This window comes from Hemiscyllium ocellatum, chromosome 30 (genome assembly GCF_020745735.1).
Source record: "Hemiscyllium ocellatum isolate sHemOce1 chromosome 30, sHemOce1.pat.X.cur, whole genome shotgun sequence".
NCBI classification, from domain to species: domain Eukaryota; kingdom Metazoa; phylum Chordata; class Chondrichthyes; order Orectolobiformes; family Hemiscylliidae; genus Hemiscyllium; species Hemiscyllium ocellatum.
This window is the reverse complement of record NC_083430.1, coordinates 22,688,766-22,714,177: the sequence shown is the minus strand read 5'-3', so window position 1 is coordinate 22,714,177 and position 25,412 is coordinate 22,688,766. Positions and strand designations below refer to the sequence as shown.

Below are 25,412 nucleotides of genomic sequence, written 5' to 3'. Positions count from 1 at the left end.
TTTTCCTGACAATCAGTAATTGTTTCACTGTTATCATTCGACTCTCAGTTCCAGGGTTTTGTTGAATTCAAACTCAACCGCCTGCCATGGTCCCGGGTCCCCAGAACATTATCTGGATTAAGAGTCTCCTAAATAGTACCACGAGGCCATCGGTTCCCAAAGTTTGGATCTAATCAAAATATTTGCAGAAAAATAATAAATTTTTCTCAGGAAGACAGAATGGTAAAGAAAGATTATTCGGGATGTGCAGGAATGTAGAGTTGAGGTCAGCCATGATCTTACTGAATGCCACAGCAGGCTCGAAGGGCTGAGTGGCCTACTCCTGTGCTGTGTTTGTGTGTTCATAGCTGGAAGGGATTTTGCTGCAATTCCTGTGCATGTCTGATTCAGGTTGCTTCAGGTCTTATGTTCCCAGTTGTGGGAATGTTGTAAGTCGGGCAGTGGGAAAACAAAATTTAAGAACGGTATAACTCAGCAATTTCTGTGCATGGAGTAACAGTGAGACGGCATTCTGGGCAGAGGCTTGGGACAGGTTTACAGACAGTGAATTCAAAGCATTGAAGGTTGCTAAAGTAACCAAAGAGAAATGCATGAAAATTATAGCAAGGAAAAATATGCTGTTATTTACCAATAAGAGATTTGATTAGCTCAGTTATTAGATGACTACAATAGTGCCAATGGCAGGGGTTGACTGTTATTCTGTCTGAGGAAGACTTACCACCAATCTCCTAGCCTTGACCCTCAGTGAGGAAGGCAATGATAAACCAGCTGTGACAAAAACATATCAAGGTGAAGTATTTGGAGACAATGAGCCTAGGAAGTGCCTTTGGGCACAGCATCGTTCCATGGAATGGATTGTCGAATCAGCTTACCCTCTTCAGGTAGGTCATTTTCCTCAGCTTCTCTCTCCATCTGCTGACACCATCCTTCTAATCGTTCCACTTCTGCCTGCAGTAACTTGATAAACCAGTCACCGTCTCTGTGGCATGGAGATATTCTGCCAGGATCTGGGAGGCTGTGAACACTGGCCTCTCCCCAGTGGTCCTGGCGCTGGGCGTCTGCACTATCATAGCGCATTCGGTAATCCTCCTTGTACGCCCATTGTCCTTGTGTGTGAACAGTTCTGAATGAAGTGTACTCATTGGAATGCTCTGGCTCTGAGGAATGCCGCTCGAATGATTGGCCAAACTGAAATCCCTTGTCCTCTGTGCTCACACACAGGCCAGGAATACCCTCCAATTCAAGGTCTGCCTGAACACTCGTTGTCACACTGTTTGAACGCTTAAATCTGGCATGCCTAGAGAAACCAAATATGAATAATTAATATGCAAGCTACAAGACGTCTTGGTATTTTATCCACTCTTATTTTCCACCCTGCTCTCTTGAAGGTGATATCTGAAATGACAGTATAGGTTTGGACGCTGAGGCCATCTCTCCAACTGCACTCCCCCACTCACAGTCCCACCCACACAACAACACTAGCACCTTGCCTGCCTGCCTGCCTGCCTGCCTGTGGTCTCTGTCAAATGACAACTCCATGTACGAGTCTGGACTATGAAATGCAGAACAGTCAAGCCTGATCATCTTTTCATGTGACTTACACACACATTCACTTTACACCAGATAGATGAGGAATGGAATCGTTATGTTGCCTTGTTAATTTATTTAGCTAAAAGGGACAAAGCAAAAAACCATACGGCACAATGTGTAGGTCAGTTAATTCAGCACAAACAAAAATGTACCATTCCTGATGAAGGGTTTTTGCCCAAAGCATCGATTATCCAGGTCCTTGGATGCTGCCTGACCTGCTGTTCTTTTCCAGCACCACACTCTAGACTCTGATCTTCAGCATCTGCAGACCTCACTTTTGCCAAGGTTTAGTACCATTCCAGGCAGTGATTTCTTTTTAGCACCAAGCCATTTTGGTTTGTTAGTCACCAAGGAAGTAACCACAATAAACCAGACTCTTCCTGGAACACATGGGGCTGGATTTTCACCTCCCAATGGTTGTGACGGTTGGATCATGAAATGTTGAACTTCATTTTTTTTTGATGGAGAAACAGTTTTCTGCTTCCTGAACCTTCCTGACCCTACACCAACTTTGTGTGGGACAGTTGGGATGTTGGGAAAGCCTTGGGTGCATAGCCCACAATTACCTTTCCACATTTTTAAATAGCAAACAAAAACACCTCTTTGGAGAGTTCACACAGGGGCAGGGCTGGTGTGGAGTTTGGAACATTTTGAAAGTATAAGAGTAATAATTTGTTTTGACACCTTCAAACATTATGATTCGCTGCTGTATTGTAATGGAAACTTGTTTTCAATGCAGTGATTTGTCATCAGGATCTGTCCTGTAAACCTGAGTTGACTTCCCCATTGACTTGTCACGTATAAGTTTATCAAGCATTTTAGGACAGTTTCAGTGTTGTATAGCATCAAAACACATTTCAAAAAGGGGAAGGGGGTGAGGTTTAAGGACTTTAAACATGAAAACAGGAGTAGGCCTTGCAGCCTATTGAGCCTGGCCCACCATTCCCTATCTCACCTGATCATATACCTTAATGGCACATTCCCACACTATCTCCATTTCCCTTGATATCATAATTCTATTCATTCCGGACTCGAACCTGCTCAATGAATAAGCTTTCACTGCCCCGCGGTGGAAAACTTTAAAGATTCACCGTTCTGAGTGAAGAAATTCTTGCTCACTTGAGTCTTAAATGGCCTACCCTCACCCTGAGACTATTCCCATAAGTCTCAGTCTCAGCTTTACCAGTCAGGGGAAACATATTACCTAAAGTTACCCTAACCTGTCCTGTAAGAATTCTGTAATTTACAACGATATTGGCCCTCATTCCATGAAACTCTACAGATTAATCTGGTGAACCTCTGTCAGACTCCCTCAATGGTATAGATAAGGAGGCTAAAACTGTACAGAATGTATCTGTCAGATATCACCAAGATTCTACACAACCATAGCAAAGCATACTTACTCCTACACTCAATCTTCTTGTGATGAAGGCCAACATGCTGTTTGCCTTCCTAATTGCTGGCTGCACTTGCATATTCCTGAGTTATGCTCGAAACGTCGAATTCTCTATTCCTGAGTTATGCTCGAAACGTCGAATTCTCTATTCCTGAGATGCTGCCTGGCCTGCTGTGCTTTGACCAGCAACACATTTGCAGCTGTGATCTCCAGCATCTGCAGACCTCATTTTTTACTCGAAGATTTTAACCTACTGCAAATCCTCTTACAAGGATGCCTTCCTTGAAGAAGCTCTCTTCCTCCCTCTACAAGGATTTCAGTGAGTCCCTCTCTCACTGCACCCCCCAGGTCCGGCCTATCACCCTCACCTTGACCTCCTTCCACCTATCCCACCTCCATCGCCCCTCCCCCTAGTCCCTCCTCCCTACCTTTTATCTTAGCCTGCTTGGCTCTCTCTCTTATTCCTGATGAAGGGCTTATGCTCGAAACGTCGAATTCTCTATTCCTGAGATGCTGCCTGGCCTGCTGTGCTTTGACCAGCAACACATTTGCAGCTGTGATCTCCAGCATCTGCAAACCTCATTTTTTACTCGAAGATTTTAACCTACTGCAAATCCTCTTACAAGGATGCCTTCCTTGAAGAAGCTCTCTTCCTCCCTCTACAAGGATTTCAGTGAGTCCCTCTCTCACTGCACCCCCCAGGTCCGGCCTATCACCCTCACCTTGACCTCCTTCCACCTATCCCACCTCCATCGCCCCTCCCCCTAGTCCCTCCTCCCTACCTTTTATCTTAGCCTGCTTGGCTCTCTCTCTTATTCCTGATGAAGGGCTTATGCTCGAAACGTCAAATTCTCCATTCCTGAGATGCTGCCTGGCCTGCTGTGCTTTGACCAGCAACACATTTGCAGCACTTGCATATTAACCTTTGTCACTTGTGAACAAAGATACCTGCAACTCTTTGATCCCCAGTAAATTCCAACTTCTTACCGTTTAGAAAATATTCTACCTTTGCATTTTTTTGACTAACATGAATAAATTCACAATAAATTCTAACTGCCATGTTCTAACCTATTCACTGAGCCCATCAGGTCCCTCTTACTGGAAGCTGAGGTGCTGTGTTGAAGAGTCAAGTTGACCTTTCTAACCAGTCGGGCCCCGCACCCCCAGTCCATAGACAAGTGTGGCTTGAATAATGCACAACCCAGTGTGAAAAGACACAAATCCCAGGAAAAGTCACACGTAAGTCTGTGAATGTTTCAGAAGGTGCAAGAGTACGCAGGTCAGGTTTTCCAAAGCCCACTCAAAAATCTGAGTCTTAGAGTTACAAAGACAGCAGCTTTTATTTACTTTTCCATAGCATTCCCTCCCATACACAGAAATGGCTGAAAGTGCTTTTTATGGAAGTGCACACCAAATGATGCTGGGGTGCAGAGGAGGGGATTGCTCAAGAAGAAGTGGAGGGAATAAAAGAATAGTCAAAGAGGAAACACTTAAAGTATTTGATAATACAGCTCAAAGTAACAAGAAAGCTGTGCAGCAGAACACAGTTCTTCAAACTGGAGTCTCATCACCAATAAAGAAACAGATCTTTTAAAACTTATTCATGGCATGTGGGTATTGTTGGTGAGATTGGCTTATACTTTCAATCCCTTTATTGAGCTGGGGAGGGTGAGCTACCTTGAACTGTTACTGATGTTGTTGATCTGCATCACAGCTCTATGGAACTGCATAGCTCACTAGGCTATTTCAGAGGGCAGTTGAAAGTCAATCATAGTGTTGTAGGGCTGAAATCACACACTGGCTAGACCACATAAATGGAACAGGCTTCCTTAGCTCTCTAGAATCATTAATCAACTGAGTGCTTATAACAATGCAATATGTTTCTGTTCACTTTACTGTGATCAGCCTTTCATTCCCAGGTTTCCTTCAAGAAGGGTTCAAAGTCTCAATTTGTCACAGAGACCTCAATTCACATTGGATGGATTTGTTCAGTGTCCTAGTCAGTCAATCAAACCCAGTACTGAATTAAGGAACAGGAACGTATCAGAAAAAGTGCAAAAGTAGATTCCCAGGATATTGCTTTACAGTGAAGGTCATTTGTGTCTGTGTGGTCAATTTGAAACAGCTTTTCGTTTTGTTCAAATCCCCTGCTATTCCCTCAGAAGTCTTCAGTCTTTTTAAATATTTGTCGACTCTCTGTTAAAAGCTATCATGAATTCTGCTTCCAATACAATATTTAAGGGCTCCCAACAATCCCTTTATTGTGACACTATACCCTCTGGTCCAAGATTCTCCCATGGTGGAAATGTCTTTTCAGCATTAACTCTCTCAAGCCCTTTGAGAATCCTACATGTTTCAATGAGAACACCTCTAATTCTTCCAAACTCCAGTGTGTAGATTCCCAAAATGTTCAGCCTTTGCTCATAAGATAATCCCTCCATATCAGGGACCATCTGAGTGAACCTTCTCTGAATTGCTCCAATAAAATGATATCTTTTCTTAAATAAGGTGACCAACACTGTTCACAGCACTTCAGGTGTGGTCTCGCCAGCTCCTTTTACAGTTGCAGTAAAACTTCCCATTCCTTTACCTCAAACCCCTGTAAATAAGGGCCAACATTCCATTAGTCTTCCAGATGAACCTGCTGCACCTGTATGCTAGCTTTCTGCATCTTGTGCACAAATATTCCCAAGTTCCTTCGTGTTGCAGCTTTCGACAGATTTTCTTTATTTACTAACACTCTGTTCTTTAGTTTGCCCTTCCAAAATGAACACCTTCCCATTTTCCCCTATTGTACAGCATTTAACAACATTTGGCTCATGCATTTAACCTATCAATATCTCTCTGGAGACTTTCGCAGTCTGCCTTTCCACTTATTTTTGTGTTGTTTGAAAATTTGGTTACAGTACATTCACTCCAAGAGGTTAATATATATTGTAAAAGTTGCTGCACTGATCCCTGTGGAATCCAAGCGTCAAGAGTCACCAAGCTGATAAAGAACCTATTATCCACATTCACTGTTTTCGCCCATTGGCTATTCTCTTTTCATGCCAATATAATAGATTAGATTCTCTACAGTGTGGAAACAGGCCCTTCGGCCCAGCAAGTCCACACTGACTCTCTTTAGAGTAACCCACCCAGACACATTTCCCTCTGACTAATGCACCTAACACTATGGGCAATTTAGCATGGCCAATTCACCTGAGATGCACATCTTTGGACTGTGGGAGGAAACCAGAGCCCCTGGAGGAAACCCACGCAGACACAGGGAGAATGTGCAAACTCCACGCAGACAGTCACCCAAGGATGGAATTGAAGCTGGGACCCTGGTGCTGTGAGACAGCAGTGCTAACCACTGAGCCACCGTGTTCTAACACCATGGGCTCTTATCATATGGCTTAATATTTTGTGATGTACTTGGTCAAACATCTTCTGGAACTCCAACACAACACATCTATTGGTTCCCCTCAATCTGCTCTGATTGAGACTTCATCAAAAAACTCATATGATTTCTGTTTCATGAACCCATGTTGAATCTGCTACTACTTCCTTAATAATTGATTCCAATACTTTTCCAACAATAGATGTTAGGCTAGTTGGCCTGTAGTTATCTGTTTTATTTTGCCTTCCTCCCTTTTTGAATAGAGTGTCAAATTGGGAGTCTTACAATCGTCTGGTACTTCTCCAGAATCTAAGGATTTTTGGAAAATTAATAGCAATGCATCCACTATCCCTCCTGCAACTTCTTTTAGGATCCTCCAATGTAAGCCATAAGGGCCAGGCCCAGAGTCAACTATAATTATTGCTCTATTCTTTTTATATGCTCCTCTTATTTGTTAACTTATAGCCTTTCCTAGAGATTGGGGTCTGTACACGTCATCTATCAATGTCTTCTTTCCCATGCTGTATTTTTACCTCCGCCTAAATGGACTTTACATCTACAAACCTAGAGTGTCTCTTACAACTCTCCTCATTTCACCTCTTTTGACAGTGTTAACCCATCACCTTTACCATCCCTTCTGTCTAACCAAAAAAGTCAAATATCCCTGAATGTTAAGCTCCCAGTTTTGATCTCCCTGTAATCATGTTTCCATAATGGCTATGAGGTCTTAGTCATTTACATCCATTTGTATTGTCAATTTATTTATCTTATTTCGACTACTTCTTGCATTAAGATACAAAGCTTTTAAATTTGTTCTATGATTGAATCTTCCTACACTTTTGTGGTTCCTTGATACAACATGATATTCTGTCCCTTCCTTTTATTTTCTGGTAACAATCCATCACTAACCTTCAATCCTACTTTCTCTTCTACCTTCGGTTTGCTAATTTTCTATGTAACTGAATGCCAGCCCCATCTACAGATTAGTTACGCAATTCTGCTGGACTCTGGTCCAGCATGATTCACATGGAGCCCATCTCATCAGAACAGATCCTTCTTTCTCCAGTTCTCCAGTTCTATTGCCAATTCCCATGAATTTGAACCCATTTCTCCAAACCCATTTGACCCTGTGCCAATTTACTTGTAGCTTCAGGAAGCAATCTGGAAATTAGTACCGTTTCTTTATCACTCATATTCCCTCAGCATCTTGGTCCGTCTTGCACAAAGCCATGCTGACTATCCTTATCTTTCAGAATCACTTCCAACAACTTACCCACCACCGCTATCAGACTCATAGGTCTCTGGTTCACCAATCTCTCCTTACATCTTTTCTTAAATAAAGGAACAACATTAACCATCCTCCAGTGCTTCAGTATCTCACCCGTGGTTACTGACAATACAAATATTTCTGCTGGGTCCCTGCGATTTTCTCCCTAATGTTCCACAATGTTCTGGGATACACTTAATCAGATCCTGGAGATTTATTTATCTTTATGTTTTCCAAGACCTCCAGCACATCCTCTTCTGTAATGTGAACTGTTTTCCATAATATTAATATGTGTTTCCCTGTGTTCTCTAGATTCTATTTCCTTCTCCACAGGAAAAACTGACTCCAAATATTCATTTGATATCTCTCCCATCTCTTGTGGTCCCACGCATAGACAACGTCATTGACTTTTAAGGGGCTATACTCTCTCTCTAACTGCTCTTCTGCTCTTAATGTATGTGTCGAATCTCTTTGGATTATCTTTAACCTTATCTGTCATGGCTATCTCATATCTTCTCTTTGCTTTCCTAATTTTCCTCTTTAGAATGCTCCTTCACTTTATAGTCGTCAAGAGAATCATTTGGTCCCAGTTATGTCTATTTTTTTTTATTCTTAACTAGAAACTCAATATCTTTATTCATCTACTGTTTCCTAATCTTACCAGCTTTACCTTTCCCTTTAACAGGAAGATAGAACTTCTGAACTGTCATTATCACACTTTTGAAAACCTCCCAATTGTCCATTTACCTATGAACAGTCCACTTCAATCAACTTTTGAGAGGTGTTGTCTCCTATCTTTAAAATGGACCTTATTCTAATTAAGAACTTTAACTTTTAAAGAAGGCCTGTCCTTTTCCATAACTGTTTTATAACTAATGGAATTATGATCACTAGTCCCAAAGTGTTCCCCAACTAACACTTCAGTCACTTGTGCTGCTTTATTTCCCAAGAGAAGGTCAAGCTTTGCTCCTTCTCTAGTAGGTTCATTCACATATTGATAAAGAAAATTCTCTTGAACACACTTAACAAATTCCTTACCATCCAAACCTTTAAAACTATGGCAGCCCCAGTCAGTTTTTCGGAAATGAAAATCCCCTACTATTACAACCCCATTATTCTTACGTATATCTGAGATCTCTCTACACATTTGCTCCTCAATTTCCCTCAGACTATGGGGGGCCTTTGGTACAATCCCCTCATGGTGATCGTCCCTTTCTTATTTCTAATTTCAACCCATATATTTTCATATCATCAGAACATCGAGGCATTTCCATCAATATTTACAGGACTATCTTTTTATTAATAGCTATCCTTCCTAATTGTTCCAAATCCTCCTCTTGTACTCATTCACCTAGAATATCATAACCTGCTGTAAAAATGTGGTGATAGTGCCTTTCCCTCATCCTTCCTAGCGAGGTTTCTAGTTTAATTTGTATTTGATCCTAGTTTGTCTTTAAGAATTCTTTGACTTGTCATTTATAAGCGTATGCAAGGCAACAATTAAAGTACTTTGGCATGCAGAACTGGTCCCAAAGTTTCCCAGATCACTAAAGGAAATACACCCCTGAGGGTGACCAACTGGAGCAAAGTCAACCCTGTCAACAGAATAGAAGGAAATGATGAGGAGCTGGTTTTCTCCCATGTAGGCTCACTATGAACCCATCAGCAGCAAATTAGGAAAGAAGCAGCCTGTGATTTGAGGAATGAGGCAACAGTCAGCATTGGCAGAGGACTTGGGGGCAGGAAGAGGAAGTGAGCTTACTGGGCAAAGGAAGAAGGTCCAAAACAAGGCCAATGAGGCTGGAGTTAGAGACCTGAGCGTGAGGCCAGAAGCAGAGGCCCGTGGAGTGATGCTAAGGATTGGAGGGGAAGTGAGGTGCAGAGTGAGTAGCTGTTGTGGTTGGGAGGTGATGGGACATCTGGGGAGGCATAGAGGAGCTGAAGTGGTGTGGGGCTGAGTGCTGGTAGGGATGGGAGGAGCTGTGGAGGAAGACGGACTGTTGCTGGGGTGGGTTGTGGGGGGGGGGCATGGTAAGATGAAGGGAGACAGTCTGCAAATTGAGCAGCAGATCTTCAAGGGATGTAAAGGATTTAAAATAATATAAAGGGTCTGAAATGAGGAGACAACATTTTACAACTTTTCAACAAAGCAATATGGACTAAGAAAACGGAGGTAATGAATCCTTAGCAAAATAATGTGGAGCCTCTGGATTAAAACTGCAGGGGTACAGGAGATACTGCATGGGGAAAATGTGGTACATGCAATTGTCACAAATATTGTTATAATTAAACTGGTTCATTTCATAAAGAAGTGTATTTATGCAATATCATTTTTAAACTGCCTTATATATTCTGAATTACTTGGAGTGCAATGACCGTTTGAGATAAGCACGCAACTATTCAGCTGTAACCTCATCAGTCCATAGGTAAGTGTGAGAGCTGTTCTTTCAAAAATACTTTTGTTGCTAACTTTTGTTTATTGTCTTGGGTTGATTTATACACAGTGATGTCGAGGAAATAAATGCTTCCTTCTTTTGTTGTGTTTTTAAGATTATTGGAATAGTAACTCTTTTCATCTTATTGTTGAATTCTTCTCATTCTGCTTCTGCAAGAGGTCATATTCCCCCCTTACTTTAACACAAACATAGAAGACATTGTTATGCACAGTGGCTCACAGCAAGAGCAGTTAGAACTGCTGCCTCACAGCGCCAGGGACCTAGATTCGATTTCATCTACAGACGATTGCACATTCTCCCCATGTCTGTGTTGGTTTCCTCTGGTTGTTCTGGTTTCCTCCCACAGTGCAAAGTGTTGCAGGTTAGATGGATTGGCCATGCTAAACTGCCCATATTGTCCAGGGATGGGCAGGCTAGGCGGATTAGCCATGGGAAATGCCAGGATAGGGTTGGGAGGGGGGAGGTGTGGTGAGTCTGGGTGGGATGCTCCTTGGTGTGGACTTGATGGGAAAAATAGCTTGCTTCCACACTGTAGGGTATTTATGATTATGCAATGAAGAAGTTAGCAAGAGTGGTGAAGGAGCCTGTGAAAACCAAAAAAGGAGCTCCTGAGAAATCTCAAGTGTTGGGCTCAGAAAAGAAAATATTTTGAACACTGATGCAGAGATATGCAGTTGATGTTGGGTGCAGCAAGGCCATGCAGGGTCTCTGGAAAGAACAGTAACAACGTTAAAATTAGTTCGCTAAGGCACCGAGAGCTACTGAAACTTGTTTGGGGCAGAGGCCTGGGCCAGTACTGAGCAGTTCTGATGGCAGATCATTGTTGTGAAATAATAACTTTGTACCTCTCTGCACTGATGCTTCTGAATGTGCTATTTCCAGTTTTTCTGTTTTACCAATTGAATGAATTGCATTTTGTTGACATTTAGCAGGACAATACAGATCTTTATCCTGGTTAAGCAAGAGAAGAAAAAGACAATAGCCTTGGGGTTGACAGAGGAGAATCTGAGTGTCATCAAGTACAGTGTTAGTTCCAAAATCTTCACTTAGCGAGGCACTCACATCTGGGAATGCTTTTCAGCAATCAGGACCACACATTACATAACACTCTCTCATTGACGTTCATTTCGTGTGGGGCAATCGGGGAAATAAATTATTAACTTGCAGCAGAGAATTGTTTATTTCACAGCCAGCAGGGAAAATGATTCCATGAACAAAGACACTAATCACCCACTAAACATACGGATAAGGCTGGCTGAAGAGCTATGAGGAGAACTCCACAACATGCGAAAGGAACACTTCTGAGACTACTGAATTTTCAATGATTTGTAATGGATTAGTGAACAGATACTGGCAGCTGAGCAGAAGTACGGTGCTTTCTAGATATTGCAATGAGAAAAGAGGGGTGGGGGAAATAGCTATCCACACTGGGTAGGAGGATCAATCTCTCGATTGAACCTTTAGAGAGTGGAATCCTCCTCTGTTGAAATTTTGCTGATGCTGCGAACTGCAAGATCACTGTAATTCTCTGACCAAGTGTTACAGTAAAGGTGACCACTAACTCCCCCTAGTGGCTTCGTGGGCAAATGGAGTGCTGAAAGAAGTCAACTGCTTTGGATTCTCATATGGTGGTGGGTTAATTTTTCTCAGGGAGAACCCCAGAGACATGGTAGGTGGAGGCAATACGGCATCACACCGGGCTAGGCAAAGAGGAAAGCAAATCAGCTCAGGATGCGTTTGGGCTTTGTGCATGTTTAAACGTTGTTTGAGGACAGGAGCAGGTTTGACTATGATGAACAACTAAATAAAAAATGCCACACAATAAGAATAGCTTCACTTGAGAATGTGGTTCTGGGGCATTCCCTGACACCAGTGGAAACACACCCCAGGGTAAAGAAGCACTTTGAGATCTGGCAGCAAACAAAGGTGTAAAAATCTGTGAAGAGACATTGGATTCACAATCAGGTCAATGATCTTTTTAAATCATCGATCTTAAAAATAAACACAGTTTCTCTCCCCTTGTACTGCTGTCCTGCGGTTTTCTTTTTCCCAACACTTTTTGTTCCTGATTTATGAGACAGAATTCTGTAAACTGAAATGAGAGTCACTAATGTCAGCAAAAATCATACTTTTAACATTTACTGATCCTGCACTCCCAGGATGGAGCCAAATTCACAGTGAGTGAGTGTCACAAGTATCATATTTCTATAACATAATGCCTATTTGTTGCCCAGTGAGTTCTTTGAATATTGGATTGGTGAATGTTAGCTGATGGATCTTATGCAAAAGCATCTGGCAAGCAAACGTGATTCCTTACAAACACATTATAAATCAAAATATTGCACTGCATTAGTTGTGTGTGATATAAATCATAGGAAATGGAATTTGTTACCAGATAATTACTGTCAAGAAGGCATGATGTGACATAAGTTCTGTGTGCTCAATGCAATTTCGTTGCATATGGAAGATAAGACTTAAAATGGAAATGATATTCAAGTTTCCTTTTCTCGCAGTGATTATTTAATTGCATCACATAGCAGGGTGCTGGAAATAGAGTGATCAGCAACTTTTGAAGGGATTTAGATATATATTTCAAGGGAAAGAGTAGTACAGTTATTGTGATAGAACAATAGTGAGGACATGATGGGCTGATTGACTTTCTGAGATGTACGATTCTATGATGCTATGAATAGCAAATGATGGACACGTCCTACTGAGTTAAAACAAGTGACTTACCGTTTATTATCTTCAACCTGTACTCCAATAGAATGGAACTCCCGAAGGCCTTTACTATCTGTGTCAGAATCAGTCATAGTCTCTGAACTATCCACCTGATATATGAAAAGACAATGAAATCTTGTTATCATTTCTGCATGAGACTAAACTGGCCAAGAACAAGAGGCAGCTTTAGCAGCCATGACTAAACTGAGAAAAAGAATGGTTTTATGAAACTCTGATTATACAGTGAGATGCCACTGAATGTATTCATACCAATGACATCTTTAACTTGGGAGATTTATTTTGTTCTTATTCTTTGGGGCACATGACAAGGGAGTTAAAATTGTAGTTCACATAAATAAATAAAACTAACATAGGCCTTTTCACAGATGTTATATCTTGACCATTACTAGAGTCTGATATAGATGGAGATGTCAGTGAGACATGCATATATAATCTTGACAATCTGTACCAACTAACTTGGTGCATTAAGTTCAAAATGTCATGACTGATTTATGTTAATTGGATTCTTACAGCAGCAGTAAAGTAGAAAGGATAGCATATTCTACAGGTTTAAGATCCTCAAATTGTGTATATTCAAGGTGTATGCTTGATTGAGAGCCTTGATTGAATTTGAGCAATATATTTTACGTTTCCTTTACTCTGGTCTTAAAAGGAGATTTTATGATGTTATTGGAGCTTCGTTCCTCAACTTATCCTAAAATCCTCTTAGGAAGGGACAGATAAGGGACTCGCTTTGATGTGCAGCAGCTAATCATTATGTATTCAATAAAAGGCTACTTAAGGCCAAGCTTGCATGCAGGGATAATAATAAAAACAGCAACTTAGACTTATATTGTATTTTTAATGTAACAAAACTTCTCCAAGCACTTGAAGATTATAAAACAAAAAAAAATCACACTAAGCCAGATGACCAGAAGTTTGAACAAAGAGGTAACTTTTAAGGAATGACTTCAAGGAGGAGGCAGAGAGATGTAGGCAGACAGTATCAGAGCTTGGAGCCTCAGTAACTGAAGGTCAAGACACCAATAGTGGAGTAATTATATATGGGGACACACAAGAATTCCGAATTAGAGGACAGCAGATAACCCAGAAGGTTGTAAGGCTGGAGGAGAATGCAGACCTGTGGAAGAGCATGATCAGGAGGGATTTTAAAAAAGGACAAAAATTTTAATGTCAAGGTGTTGCTTGATCAGGAGCACAAGGGCATTATGGAAATCAAATATGCTGTGAGTTAAGACATGCACATGGGAGTAGTTTAGTCCACAGACATCAGTGTCTGACTGAGAATTTCTGCAGTTAAGGGTTCAAGACAAGAGTAAAGTTATATAGGTGGATATAGATGGCTGTAATGACCACACAAATGAGAGGTAGGAAGCGCAAATAGAGCTTCTTAAGACCAAACATGACACCAATGTTGTGAACAGGCTGGCTCACGTTGTCAGGAGAGCGATGGAATTGGTGAGAAGGGAATGGAGTTTCAAGTAGAAATCAAAAACAATGATTTCAGTCTTTTTATTGAAAGAAATTTCAGCTCGTCCAGTAACACTGGAGGAGTCCTTGAGAGAGGTGGTTGTGAGTTAGAGCTCGGTATCCCTGTACACGCAAAAACTAATGTTGTACCTTCACATGATACAGCCAAGGCAATGACTAAATGGCACAGGAGAAACATTCTTGTAGTCGTCGATATCCTGAGGAAGAATAGCAAATTCTGTATTTGCTGCAAATCTATTATTTGTGGTGAATATGTTCATTTATTTGTGCATTGTGTCATACTTTATAGCCAAATCGACATTCTAACAGTGTCTTCATCCAACTTTCATACATTAAGGAAAGTGCATTATGGCATGTGATATGTTAAAAAAGCTGATAAATAGAAATACAATTTCCAGTGTTCTGTTCATTGAATGGTGTTAGGATCTCATAATGGAGATCTCTGCACTCGCAGCCTATGTTTTGCTGTCCTTTTAATGGACAGAACATAGCAGGTTAGGATTTTGCTGTTGGTGATAGCAAGCAATATTCCTACAAATCAACCTTGATATCTATTTAAGGGGAAGTGGGGCAGGGAAACAGAAAAGTTTCACTGGAGGAGGTACCTTCTTGATGATGTTGTAATGATTACTTTGATGTCACAACATTCATTATGATATCATGAAACAACTAAAGTACCTTCAGTGACTCAACATATTTAAAGCGATGGTCTTTTTCAGGAGTTTCATCAACAGCATTCCCTTTATGGCATTATTTTGGCAGAAGCAGGATAGTGGTCAGAACTACTGAATGTCAGCTTCTTGATGTCATGTCATGTAACTGATATGATGACATTTTGTGATGTAATCCTATGCTTCAAAGTGACTTGACTTGGTATGAGGGCAATCTTAGAAAACAGATTTCCTAAAATTATTTGAAGCACGCTTTTAAAGGCAAAGTTTCCCTAATCACAATTAGTGGTGATCCAATGAATAAATTGCAAGTATTAAAATAATACTGATGGAGGAGTCAAATTTGCTACCCTTAAAATCAATTGTCTGACCGGACCAAACCTCCTCCAAATATGTTAAGAAGATAATCTAGACACCAGTCTTTTCTTATTTTAAAGTAAGTGTAAGGCAATGCATTCCAGATGCAATTCTAGCAGCAGAAAGAGAACCCCAGCTTTTAGCTGTAACAGAGAGAGAGGGATAAGAGCTCCACATCTAGCTTTGGGACCCCAACAACTGCTAAAAGCTAAAACTAAAAATCAGCTTTCTGTGGGAGCCTGACCCCACCCATTCAGTCTGCTTCTACTATTCCACCTTTTAAAAAAAACCCAGAATCTCACAAGCTAGTTTACTTTATTGGCCTGAACAGATTTCAATGTCTTCATCCCAACCTTGCTTCTGACCAAAAAGACCAAACATACCTCTTAAGGCCATAGTATCCTCACAAAGTTCATAATACAATATGCAAAAAAATTAACAGATGCACAATGGCAAGCCACACTCCGTGCCAATGTCTGCCATAGATGCACATATCTAATTGGGAAAAGTGATGCCCAGTAGTAGTGAAGAGGTTCTGCTATGCCAGTGTACAAGGAGTGGAGATACTAGAACCCATTCAAATGGGACGGGCAGTGTGCTAACATGCAAAGAAGGACATGAGATGGTCAAAATATTACTGATAATTTTGCAGGGTCTGGCAGGAGATGGAGATGAAAGTGAATAATTTAAAGGGAAACACAAAGGTAAGACAATATAAAATGTAAAGTCAAATGATGAGTATTAGTTGTCCAATCCTACTCTCTGAATGGTTAAATTCAGCACTAAGACAGAGATGGGGCTAGAATGTTGTAGCTTCAGTTTGTATATTTGTTTTGTAGCTAACAGACAACTGATCTTCAAACGGTAGCCTTCAAATTAAAAACCTGAAGAGGTAGTATTTCCTTTCTGCCCTTTAGCACATTTTAATCAGCTATCTTAACACAGGGCAATAATTGGGAAATTGCATATTCATTTGCCAAAACTGCATATATTAACATTTCTTCATGGAACCTCATCAAAGGAAATCTTTGGAAAGGTGAACATGTAAGACATCACTTGAGACATTCCTGAGCTTAGGAAATGAGGAATTTGAATCATTCTGACACATATGATCTTTAATTTAAAGAGTGCACTTGTAAACTCAACTCCCTTACAGTCAGGCTTTGTACATCTTGATGTCAAAACCTGCATTTGCGATAAGAGGCACAAAATTGATTAGGAAAGTGTCATGTTCCAGTATATCATTTTAAAATTTTGAACAAAGATGATTAAAATGGCTGCTATGACTCATGTGACGAGTGGCATTTTGAGCTCTAGATCAGTCTGAATCTCAAGCAAATACTTAATTCAATATTGACATTTGAGGCCATCTGAGGAGTTTGTGTGGCCCTTTCTGAAAGGGTAGATCTTCAACAAAAGATCTATTGAATTGTAGCCAGCTGTGTCTGTTTCACCATGGTGATAAAGGAATAGTGGAACCCAATCTGGAAAGATGAATGTGAATGGATTCCATTACATTTCAATTGCACTATAAGGGCTTCCTTTGTCAAATTAGGTGAGATAAATCAACAGAAACATCAACCTTTATTTCAAAAAAGGACCGCAGACCTGTGAAAGACACTTGACAAGGACACCATTTTTGGCATGCTTTCTTTCATCGGATGAGGTATTGAATATAAGAGTTGGCAGGTCATATTATAGTTGCATTGGACTTTGATTCGGCCACATTTGGAAAAGTGTGTACAGTTCTTTTTGCACAGTACCAAAAGGATGTGGATGCTTTGCAGAGGGTGCAGACGAGGTTTACCAGGATGTTATGGTGGGCACTAGCTATGAAGAGAGATTGAGTAGATTAGCATTATTTTCAATAGGAAGACAGGTTGGGTGTGGTGGGGGGAGCAGGGGTGGAGTGCAGTGGTGGTGGGGAGGACCTGATTGAGGTCTATAAAATCATGAGAGTTATAGACAGGGTGAATCATAAGAAGCTTTTTCTCGAGTGAGGGACTCAATTATGAGGGGTCACATGTTCAAGGTGAGAGGGGAAAAGTTTGAGAGATATGCGTGGAAAGGCCTTTTTACAGAGGGTGATGGGTGCCCGGAATGCATTGCCAGCGGAGGTGGTAGAGGTGGGCACAATAGCATCATGTAAGATGTGTCTAGTCAGATACCCAAATGGGCAGGGAGCAGAGGGATACAGATTCTTAGAAAATAGGCGACAGGTTTAGATAGACGATATGGATTGGCTCAGGCTTGGAGGGCCGAAGGGCCTGTTCCTGTGTTGTAATGTTCTTTGTTGTTTGTGGCATGCTGTGACACAAGTAGAAGCTACTTGCAGACAGAGACAGTTTTACACTGAAAGCTATCAATTAGTTGCAAGTCATTAAACAGTCAGTGATAAATAGAGACACCTTGCAACTCTGAGAAGGACTCTGCTTCAACTTATTTCAGTTTCAAGTTCATCTGAGAACAATACCCTGGACATTCAACCACAAAAAACCATGGTGCTTACTAAGAACTTTTCCCAACTTGCATTTCACCGAATGCATCATCTTCAGCTAAGAAACTATTGGTTTCCCTTGAAAAAGATGAAAGCAATTATAATTTGTGACTGTTTTTGTTACCTAATCTTTGTGCGAGACAGATGAGGGGGATACAATGCTTTACAATTCTGGTGCACCTGTGTGTAATAAATAAATGATCCAGTATATTTTAAACCTCATAAAAGGTGACTGCTGAAATTAGTTAGTTGGGATTCTCACTCTGAAATTGAGAAAACACTGAGGCTGAATCGTACCTTCCCTGGCAATATTGGTTTTGCTGAGTTTTCATCTCACTATGAAACAGAGCAAGATCTCTCACCATACCTTACATAGCACTCATCTCATTTACTATCTATACAGACCCTATGGCGCCCCTTTTGCCTGACAGTCAATGATGTTCTTTACTCCACTGGTGTTACTGTCATCATCTTTTCTGATACTCTATACTCACTCTATCTGTATTACTGTACCCTACCAAGGCTCACACTGTACCATTCTCATTACTGCCTTGAGCATCTTGCCTTTCTTGCTGTCTCCGATCACAAACCCTGGCAACACAAGCCTATTTGCCCCCGGCGCCACTTACTCACTCATTCAGGATATCTCCCCACCTGCATCGCCGCCCTCTTTCATCTCCCTCAATTCTAGGAAGAAAACAGCCCACAATAGAGCAGAAAGAGTCAAATACACTAAATGTACCACCTCGACAGCCTCTGTGCTAATCACTTCCACAGATTCACTTCTCTGAGAGAAAACATTCCTCCTCACCTCTGTATTAAATGCGCGACTTCTTATTCTGCGATTGTGTCCTCTGGTCCTTGACTTTCCCAACAATCGGAACACATCTACACTAAGTCTAAGAATGTTGTATCTTATAATAAATTTCCTCTCATTCTAAATTCCAATGAGTATAGGACAAATCTACTCAAACTCTCTTCATAAGGCAGTCCCTCCTTGCTTGGTATTAGCCTACTGAAGCTTAAATGGACTGCCTTCAATTCCAGTATATCTTCCCTTAGATAATGGGCCCAAATCTGTTCACAGTGTTACAGATGTTGTCTGACTAGTGCAATATATAGTTGTGCCAAACCTCCCTATGTTCATATTCCATCTGTCTGATTTAAAGGCCAGCATTCTATTCACCTTCCCTCTTAGCAGCTGAACTTGGATGCTAGCTTTTTGAGATTCATGGGCAAGGTCTTCAGAATGTCTCTGGCCCATAACTTTCCGCAGTCTATTTCTACTTAAATAATATTAAACTCCTCAAATTTCTCCTGTCAAAGTGCATATCATTATATTTGCTCACATTATATTGCATCTGCTGAGCTTTTGCCCACTCACTTAATCTGTCTGTATCCCTTTGTAAACTGTAAGTCATCCTCACTATCTGCCTTCCCACCTGTTTCTACGTCATCTGCAAACTTGGCAATAGAAAGATTGCTTTTCTCATCCAAGTTAGTAATATGTACTGTAAATAATTGTGGCACCAGCACTGATCCCTCCAACACCATGGACCATTACCTTATTAAGTAGCCTAATGTATGGTACCTTACCAAATGCCTTCTGAACATCCAAATATATTCCATCCATAGGTTCTCTTTTATCTATACTGCTTGCCTCCTCCTCAAAGAATTCTAGTAAATTTGTCAGGCATGATTCATGAAGCCATGCTGACGCTGTTTAATCACTATGCATTTATGTTCTGTTAAACCATCCTTTATCAAAGACATTAAGCTAATAGGCCTACACTGACCTGTTTCCTACCACACTTAGACTTCTGGTTTCCATAACATTAAAGAGCTAAAAAGGGATTGGAGAAGATGCAATCAAAAATTAATTCATAAGCTACCAGAATTATGAGGAAAGTTAAACAGGCTGAGACATTTTTCTTTCAAAATAGATAGACAGGGAGATGACGTGATAAGCATCTTTACAATAAAGAAATGCTTTGATAAGGTAGCTGCATGGAAAATATCTCTACTGTCGAGGTGTCCAAAGTTGGAATCCATAAATATAAAATAGTTTCCGTGCAGTTGAGACACAAATAAAATGTCAGCAACCTGAAACATTACCTCTGTTTCCCTCTCCATTGCTGCTCCCTGAACTGAATTTACAGCATATTTTAGTTTAGTATAGGCTGACAGGGTTAGATGGAAAGTGTCGGAAGGAGAACATGTGAAGCATACATTTGACACTGTCAAGTTAAGCAGTCTCTGTGCTGTAAACTCGACAATTTTAAAACAATATCATTCAAAACAAAGATATTGAAAGGGTCATTTTAAAGAAAGGGATGATGCAGCAAGGGGCCATGATGAGGAGGAATCGGTGTTGGACTGGGGTGGACAAAATTAAAAATCACATAAACCAGGTTATAGTCCAACAGGTTTATCTGGAGGTACTAGCTTTCAGAACACTGCACCTTCATCAGGTAACTAGTTCTGAAAGCTAGTATCTCCAAATAAACTTGTTGGACTATAACCTAGTCTTGCATGATAGCAAGGTGGAGGAGTTTGAGACATCAATGCAAAATGTGATACAAATTAAAACTCTGACACTCAAAGATGGAAAGGAGACAGTGGGGCATGCAAAGATTGACAGTGTATGAGGAACATAAAGAGCATCTTAACTCCCAGTGCTGGAAGAGGTTAATGTGTGTGAGGTATGAGATGCTAGAGATTAATAAATGAGAGAAAAGTTTTGAATTTAAGACATTAAGAGGCATTGTATCAAAGCAGCTTTGTGGAATAGAGAGACACACGACCAGGATCCAGTGTGAGATACAGTAATGGTGCTAGATTTCTAGACAAGTTGCAGTTTGAAAAGGATGGTCAGTAAATTATGAGGGTGGCCAATAAACTGGTTTGGCTGGTGAGTAAATTGATGAGCAACATGCAGAAAAGAGGGATGAAGATGTGGATCAGGATTTGGTGGAGGTGGTCGGTGTGAAGTAAGGCAAGCACAGGATGAAATTTTGGGTGAAAATCAAGGGTTCATAATCTTAAGCTCAGCTCATGACCAATTTTAGAATGAGTACCTGCCAGGTTGGGACTATTCTGTGGTTTAATTTCTGTTTTTCCAAATCAGTTCCAGCTTTTGTAAAGCAAACCTTTTACATTTTGTAGCAAAACAACTCTAATTTGGACCCTATTTTCTCCATTTTGTCAATACATTGGAGTGGATCTCTCAACACCTCTGTATTTTGAAGCCCCAGTGTGCAAACCCATATACAATAAATATTCTTGTTTGAAACTGATACCTATCACCCAATGGTACACTCATAGACACATATTTCTACGCATGTACAATACTGTCAGAGCTCTTGTAGTACAGTAGTAGTATTCCTACCTGTGAGCCAGGAGATCTTGATTCAAGACCTCCATGTTCCAAAGCTGTTAAATAACGTCTGAGCACGTTGATTAGAAAATATAACCAACGCTGTCAGTTTTGTGAAGAATTGTTGAGTAGCACTCTTCAGGTACAGCCATCTGTCTGCCCTCACCTTTAATATTGGTACTAATGCATAAAGAAGCTGCACCATGACAGTTACAGTATCAGTGGAACAGTCCATCTTCCACAGCTCCACTGGCACCATTCCCCACCTTTTCTTCCGCTACATTGATGGCTGCATCAGCGCCACCTTGTGCTCCCATGAGGAGCTTGAACAGTTCATCAATATCACCAGCACATTCCACCCTGACCTTAAGTTCGCCTGGACCATCTCAGATACCTCCTTCTCCTTCCTAGACCTCTCTATCTCCAACGGTGATTGACTCAACACTGACATCTTCTACAAACCCGCTGACTCCCACAGCTACCTGATTTACATCTTCGCCCACCATGCCTCCTGTAAAAATGCCATCACTTATTTCCAATTCTTCCGCCACTCCCACCTCTGCTCCCAGGAGGACCAGTTTCACCTCAGAACACACCAGATGATCTCCTTGCAAGACCGCAAGTTCCCCTCCCATATGGTTGATGATGCCCTCCAGTGCATCTCATCCACTTCCCGCACTTACACCCTCAAACCCCACCCCTCCAACTGCAACAAGGACAGAACCCCCCCCCCAACCCAGTCCTCACCTTCCACCCTGCCAATCTCTATACACATTGCATCATCCTTCGCGATTTCCAATACCTACAAATGGACCCCATCACAAGGGATTTATTTCCCTCCCCACCCCAATCCACTTTCTGTAAAGAACATTCCCTCCACGACTCCCTTGTCAGGTCCAGGCCCCCCATCAACTCACCCTCCCCTCCTGGCACCTTTCCCTGCCACTGCAGGAATTGCAAAACCTGTGCTCACACCTGCCCCCGCACTTCGGTCCAAGGCCCCACAGGAGCCTTCCACATCCATCAGAGTTTTGCCTGCACTTCCACACATGATATTTACTGTATCAGTTGCTCCTGATGCGGTCTCCTCTACACTGGGGAGACAGGACGCCTATTTGCAGAGCACTTTAGAGAACATCTCTGGGACACCCGCACCAATCAACCCCTCTGCCCCATGGCTGAACACTTGAATTCCCCCTTCCACTCTGCCAAGGACATGCAGATCCTGGGCCTCTTCCATAGGCACTCCCTAGCCACCCGACACCTGAGGAAGAACGCCTCATCTTCCGCCTTGGGACCTTCCAACCACACGGCATCAACGTGGACTTCACCAGTTTCTTCATTTCCCCTCCCCCACCTTATCCCAGTTCCAAACTTCCAACTTGGCACCACTCTCATTACCTGTCCTATCTGTCCATATTCCTTCCCACCAATCCGCTCCACCTTCCTCTCTGATCTATCACCATTATCCCCACATCCATCTACCTATTATACTCTCAGCTATTTGTTCCCCAGACCACCCTCCCTCCATTCACCTCTCTATCACCGAGGCTCCCAGCTTCATTCCTGATGAAGAGCTCTTGCCCGTAACGTCAATTCTCCTGCTCCTCAGATGCTGCCTGACCTGCTGTGCTTTTCCAGCACTACACTCTCTACTCTAATCTCCAGCGTGTGCAGTCCTCACTTTTTCCTAGCTACAGCATCAAGTTGTTTACTGAAACATTATTTCAAGAGGCACAGTGGAAAAGTGAGAGTGTGACTTAACTGTTTGCTGCAAGGACTTGTACATTTGGAAAGAGTCATAAAGTCATAGAAATGTACAGCATGAAAACAGACCCCTCGGTCCAACCCGTCCATGCCGACCAAATATCCCAACCCAATCTAGTCCCACCTGCCAGCACCCAGCCCATATCCCTCCAAACTCTTCCTATTCATATACACATCCAAATGCCTCTTAAACGTTGCAATTGTACCAGCCTCCACCATTTCTTCTGGTAGCTCATTCCATACATGTACCACCCTCTGTGTGAACAAATTGCCCGGTAGGTCTCTTTTATATTTTTCCCCTCCCACCCTAAACCTGTGCCCTCTAGATCTGGACTACCCAACCCCAGGGAAAAGACTTTGCCTATTTATCCTATCCATGCCCCTCATAATTTTGTAAACCTCAATAAGGTTACCCATCAGCCTCCGACGCTCCAGGGAAAACAGCCCCAGCCTGTTCAGCCTCTCCCTAAAGCTAAAATCTTCCAACCCTGGCAACATCCTTGTAAATCTTTTCTGAACCCTTTCAAGTTTCGCAACATCTTTCCGATAAGAAGGAGACCAGAATTGCACACAATATTCCAACAGTGGCCTAACCAATGTCCTGTACAGCCGCAACATGACCTCCCAGCTCCTGTACTCAATACTCTGACCAATAAGAGAAAGCATACCAAACGTCTTCTTCACTATCCTATCTACCTGCGACTCCACTTTCAATGAACTATGAGCCTGCACTCCAAGGTCTCTTTGTTCAGCAACACTCCCTCGGACCTTACTATTAAGTGTATACATCCTGCTAAGATTTGCTTTCCCAAAATGTAGCACCTCGCATTTATCTGAATTAAACTTCATCTGCCACTTCTCAGCCCATTGGCCCATCTGGTCCAGATCCTGTTGTAATCTGAGGTAACCCTCTTTGCTGTCCAATACACCTCCAATTTTGGTGTCATCTGCAAACGTACTAACTGTACCTCTTATGCTCGCATCCAAATCATTTATGTAAATGACAAAGAGTAGAGGACCCAGCACCGATCCTTGTGGCACTCCACTGGTCACAGGCCTCCAGTCTGAAAAACAACCCTCCACCACTACCCTCTGTCTTCTACCTTTGAGCCAGTTCTGTATCCAAATGGCTAGTTCTCCATGTATTCCATGAGATCTAACTTTGCTAATCAGTCTCCCATGGGGAACCTTGTCAAATGCCTTACAGAAGTCCATATAGATCACATCTACCACTCTGCCCTCATCAATCCTCTTTGTTACTTCCTCAAAAAACTCAATCCAGTTTGTGAGAAAGGAAATTGGACAGAAAATCAAACTATAATTAGAATAGTTAGAGACAAAAACTGCAGACGCAGGAATCCAAAGTAGACAAGAAAGAAGTTGGAAGAACACAGCAAGCCATGCAGCATCAGGAGGTGGAGAACTCAGTATTGTGGGTATAAACCTTCTTCAAGAATGGAGGAAGAATTCCTGATGAAGGGTTATACCTCGCAGTGCACTTCAGGGAATATCTCAGGGACACCCGCATCAATCAACCTCACCATCCTGTGGCCCAACATTTCAACTCCCCCTCCCACTCTGCGAAGGACATGCAGGTGGTCAGCCTCCTCCACCGCCACTTCCTCACCACCCGATGCTTGGAGGAAGAATGCCTCATCTTCCACCTTGGAACACTTCAACCCCAGGGCATCAATGTAGACTTCACCAGTTTCCTCATTTCCCCTCCCCCCACCTCACCCCAGTTCCAACCTTCCAGCTCAGCACTGCCCTCATGACCTGTCCTACCTGCCAATCTTCCTTCCCACCTATCCACTCCACCCTCCCCTCTGACCTATCACCTCTATCCCCACCCCCATTTGCCTTTTGTACTCTTTATTACTTTCTCCCCAGGCCCATCAACCCCCCTGCCCCCCACTTATCTCTCCACCCTGGAGGCTTCCTGCCTCTATTCCTGATGAAGGGCTTTTGCCCAAAACATTGATTTTCCTGCTCCTTGAATGCTGCCTGACCTGCTGTGCTTTTCCAGCACCACTCTGATCTAAACTCTGGTTTCCAGCATCTGCAGTCCTCACTTTTGCCTAGAAAGGTTATGTCAGCCTTCCTCCAGCTTCCTGCTTGTCTACTGATAATTAGAATAGGGCATTCACACTAATCTTCCTGTTGAGATCTTATTTCACTGCTTTAAGGCAAGAGTTGACTTTCCTATAAATAGTTTAAAGGTCACAGAGATATGGTAAACCAAGCGTTAGACTTGGTCATTTTGCTGTTTCCATTGGCCAGCTCTACATCAACTTAAGCATGAGAAGGACTATACATTGCCTTCATAATAAACCTTTGCCAACAGATTCACTGCACTTCACAGGAGTTTTACCATGTACGGTTTGTCACCAAGCTATCAAGGAGATGGCCAAAATCTTAAT

At 42.0% G+C, this 25,412-nt stretch overlaps 1 protein-coding gene across 3 annotated transcripts in view; it reads right to left on the bottom strand.

Moving 5' to 3' along the window:
- Window positions 1-25,412, bottom strand: part of LOC132830138 (disks large-associated protein 2-like) — a 297,766-nt gene that overhangs the window by 17,889 nt on the left and 254,465 nt on the right. For all 3 annotated transcript variants that reach the window (XM_060847644.1, XM_060847645.1, XM_060847646.1), the window contains 2 exons: window positions 12,828-12,922; window positions 873-1,297 (listed from right to left, as the gene is read on the bottom strand). In XM_060847644.1, the coding sequence (XP_060703627.1) occupies window positions 873-1,297; window positions 12,828-12,922 (520 nt within the window). The remainder of the gene's footprint in view (window positions 1-872; window positions 1,298-12,827; window positions 12,923-25,412) is intronic.